Source organism: Hippocampus comes, unplaced genomic scaffold (assembly GCF_001891065.2).
Source record: "Hippocampus comes isolate QL1 unplaced genomic scaffold, H_comes_QL1_v1.1 scaffold92, whole genome shotgun sequence".
Lineage (NCBI taxonomy): Eukaryota > Metazoa > Chordata > Actinopteri > Syngnathiformes > Syngnathidae > Hippocampus > Hippocampus comes.
Genome location: NW_017805379.1, coordinates 602,441 through 605,172, shown reverse-complemented (window position 1 = coordinate 605,172; position 2,732 = coordinate 602,441). Strand labels below are relative to the sequence as shown.

At 44.6% G+C, this 2,732-nt stretch overlaps 1 protein-coding gene across 1 annotated transcript in view; it reads left to right on the top strand.

Moving 5' to 3' along the window:
* The window catches only part of cdin1 (CDAN1 interacting nuclease 1), a 61,838-nt gene that overhangs the window by 9,504 nt on the left and 49,602 nt on the right, over positions 1-2,732 (top strand). The window contains exons 3-4 of the mRNA XM_019872649.1: positions 424-469; positions 2,183-2,247. Of these exons, the coding sequence (XP_019728208.1) occupies positions 424-469; positions 2,183-2,247 (111 nt within the window). The remainder of the gene's footprint in view (positions 1-423; positions 470-2,182; positions 2,248-2,732) is intronic.

Sequence of the window (2,732 nt, the reverse complement as noted above, 5' to 3'; positions counted from 1 at the left end):
GGGGGCGGGGGTGGTTAGTGGTTTCATCGTCACGCAGTGAGTTCCACATGCCAGTCCGAAAATTGAGCCCTTATTATGACCATTCTACCATTGTCTGTAAATTGCCACCCCCCCACCCCCACCCAAAATATCATTAAATTCCAGTAGATGAATCAGTGTTGCGACGGTATGTATGAAAGTGACATCAAACTCCTCACTCAAGCTCCTTCTCTGTCTCTGTCAGAGGTGATCATCTGGAACAACTTTGCCACACTCGTTTTCATGTTCCTTTCGATTACGGGGCATCTGGGCCGTGCTTTGATGCCCCCCCCCCACACACACACACATGCACCCAAGCACCGCAACACACCCATCCTCGCTTCTTTTGTCAGTGTGTGCAGTGCTTTCTGGTAATTAACTTTGTCCTTCTTTTATTTGTTCCAGTCACTCGCAGTCCACTCTTCTGAGCATCTTCTCCCTGGAGTACCAGGTTAGAACTTTTCTTCCTTTGTGAGCCCTGACAGGTGCCTAATTGAATGATGAATGTCCCTTTATTTCTTTGTAATTGAACTGCCAGCTCTCTGATTGGTTTGGAAGATGCCCCGCCATATCCCCCACCTGCACCTTGCCAATTTACACTCGTTTATATCACCCACCTCCTCTTCCTCACGTCGACGCCACTTGCCTGCCCGAGCCTCGGTGGATGGCTGCCAAGACTCCCCATCCATCTGTCTAATAACATCTAGCCCCTGCTTATTTGGCGGACCTGTAATAAATTATGCTAAACCATTATTATTCTGACAATAATAATTTCCCCGTCTAGTGCGGCTGCGTGTGCTAAATGTTTGCTGACTCGCACTGTCACTGCCGCTTTCCACGCTTGACAGCCGATGATGATAAATGGCCACCGCCGCCAGTGGCAGAAGGCTGCACGGGCAGAAAATGGAGTCATTTATCATCCGGCTGACGGGTGTCAGTCACTAGGGCTGTCTCGGTGGAATTACATTTTTTTTTTTCCTCTTGTCTAGCAGTTTTTAAATTAGTTGTTTTTTTTAAACAATGCTTTTTCCTCTCCTAACCTTTGTCCTGCTCCTCAGTGAGGCGTTTGCATGGAAATGTCAGCTTGAGGAACATGGGAATAGCATCATTGTTCGATCAGGAGAAGAGGGTAAAGGTGGGGTCTGTACAAGGCTACCTTTGCATACTTTGACCGCGCCATCACCCTCTCCGGGAAACTTATTGAAAATAAATCGCTTCGACCTAAGATCCCTCATGCTCATTCATAAGAACGAGTACGAAAGAGACGCCAAGGCTGAGTACGTCAGGCTTTATTTTATTCACTTGGACGGGGAAAACTTAAATCCTTCACTTTGTGACAAATTGAATGGAGTGTGAATTAACATCTTCTTGGGAGTAGCAGTCGTGATTTTCAGCTGAAATGGCATGTTATGCATTTGAACCTCCAAAGTCAATTTGTTTGAATTCAAACGATTTTTTTTCCCCCTGCACAGGAAATAATGGAAATATAAATCATCCATTCCAGGGTCTAACTGTCACCATTCAACAAAATCCATCCATTCATCCATTTCCTATTTACGGGTGGGCTATAGCTGACTTTGGGCAAGAGGCAAGATACATCCTGGATTGATCACTGCCCAATTGCTGGGCACGCATAGACAGTCATTCACTTTCTCACCTGGGCAATTTAAAGTATTAAATTAATGTAACATGCATGTTTTTGGAACGTGGGAGGAAGTGAGAGTACCTGAAAAAATATTTTTGTTGCGTCATTGGGCGTCGCCATTTAGAGTATATAAAACTGAAAAAAAAAATGTGCACTTGAATCTGTTACTTATCGTACTTTTCCCAAGAAATGTTTCATAGTCCAGCCAATAAAAAATACAATTTGATTAAAATGGTAAATGGACTGCACTTTTGTAGCACTTGATCGACAAAATACAGTGTCGAAAGCGCTTTACACCGCCTGATTCATTCGCTTATTTGAAGACCACCGTAGTATGTTTTGAATCTGAGTGTACATTTTTTGCAAAAATGTAAAAAGAAATTAGGGTAACCGTTGGAATATTCAACAAAAAAACAAATAGGTAAAATAGTATTCCTAATTTTATGTACCACAGTATTACGAATAGTAGTAGTGTTTTGAGTGGTTTCTAATGACATCTTTCTCCCATTCTCACCACAGAAACGAACCAAAAGGACAATTTCGAGGCACCACGCACCTGACGTCATTGAAAGCCACTACCAAAGGTACGGTGCTTCTGCTTTATGTCATTGCCCTGTTGGCCACGGGGAAATGGACTCCATTCGAGTACTCGGGAGTCAATCCAGACCGCTGCCTATTCCGTACTAAAAGGAATGCACTGTCGTAAGAAAAACAGTACATGTACTGTATTTGCATGACCGAAAGGCGCTCCTAAAACTCTTCAATTTTCTCCAAAATGGACGGTGCGCCTAAGAATGCACGTCACCTTGTGTATGGACCCAGTTCCAAAATCTGTGAATGTTGTTGTGTGACTTCGATGAAGGGTCCGCTTGACTGCCTGATGTTGTGCCGACACTCTATTTGTATTGAGGAAAGGCGGATGTAACTGAGGACAGCATGCGGATGTTGAAGTGGGAAGGGTGGGCATGACAGAAGGACGCTGAAGGCATGCCTCCAGTAGGTGTATTTAGTACAGGGGTCCCCAACCGCCGGTCCGCGGACCGGTACCGGTCCGCAGGGCATTTGGTAC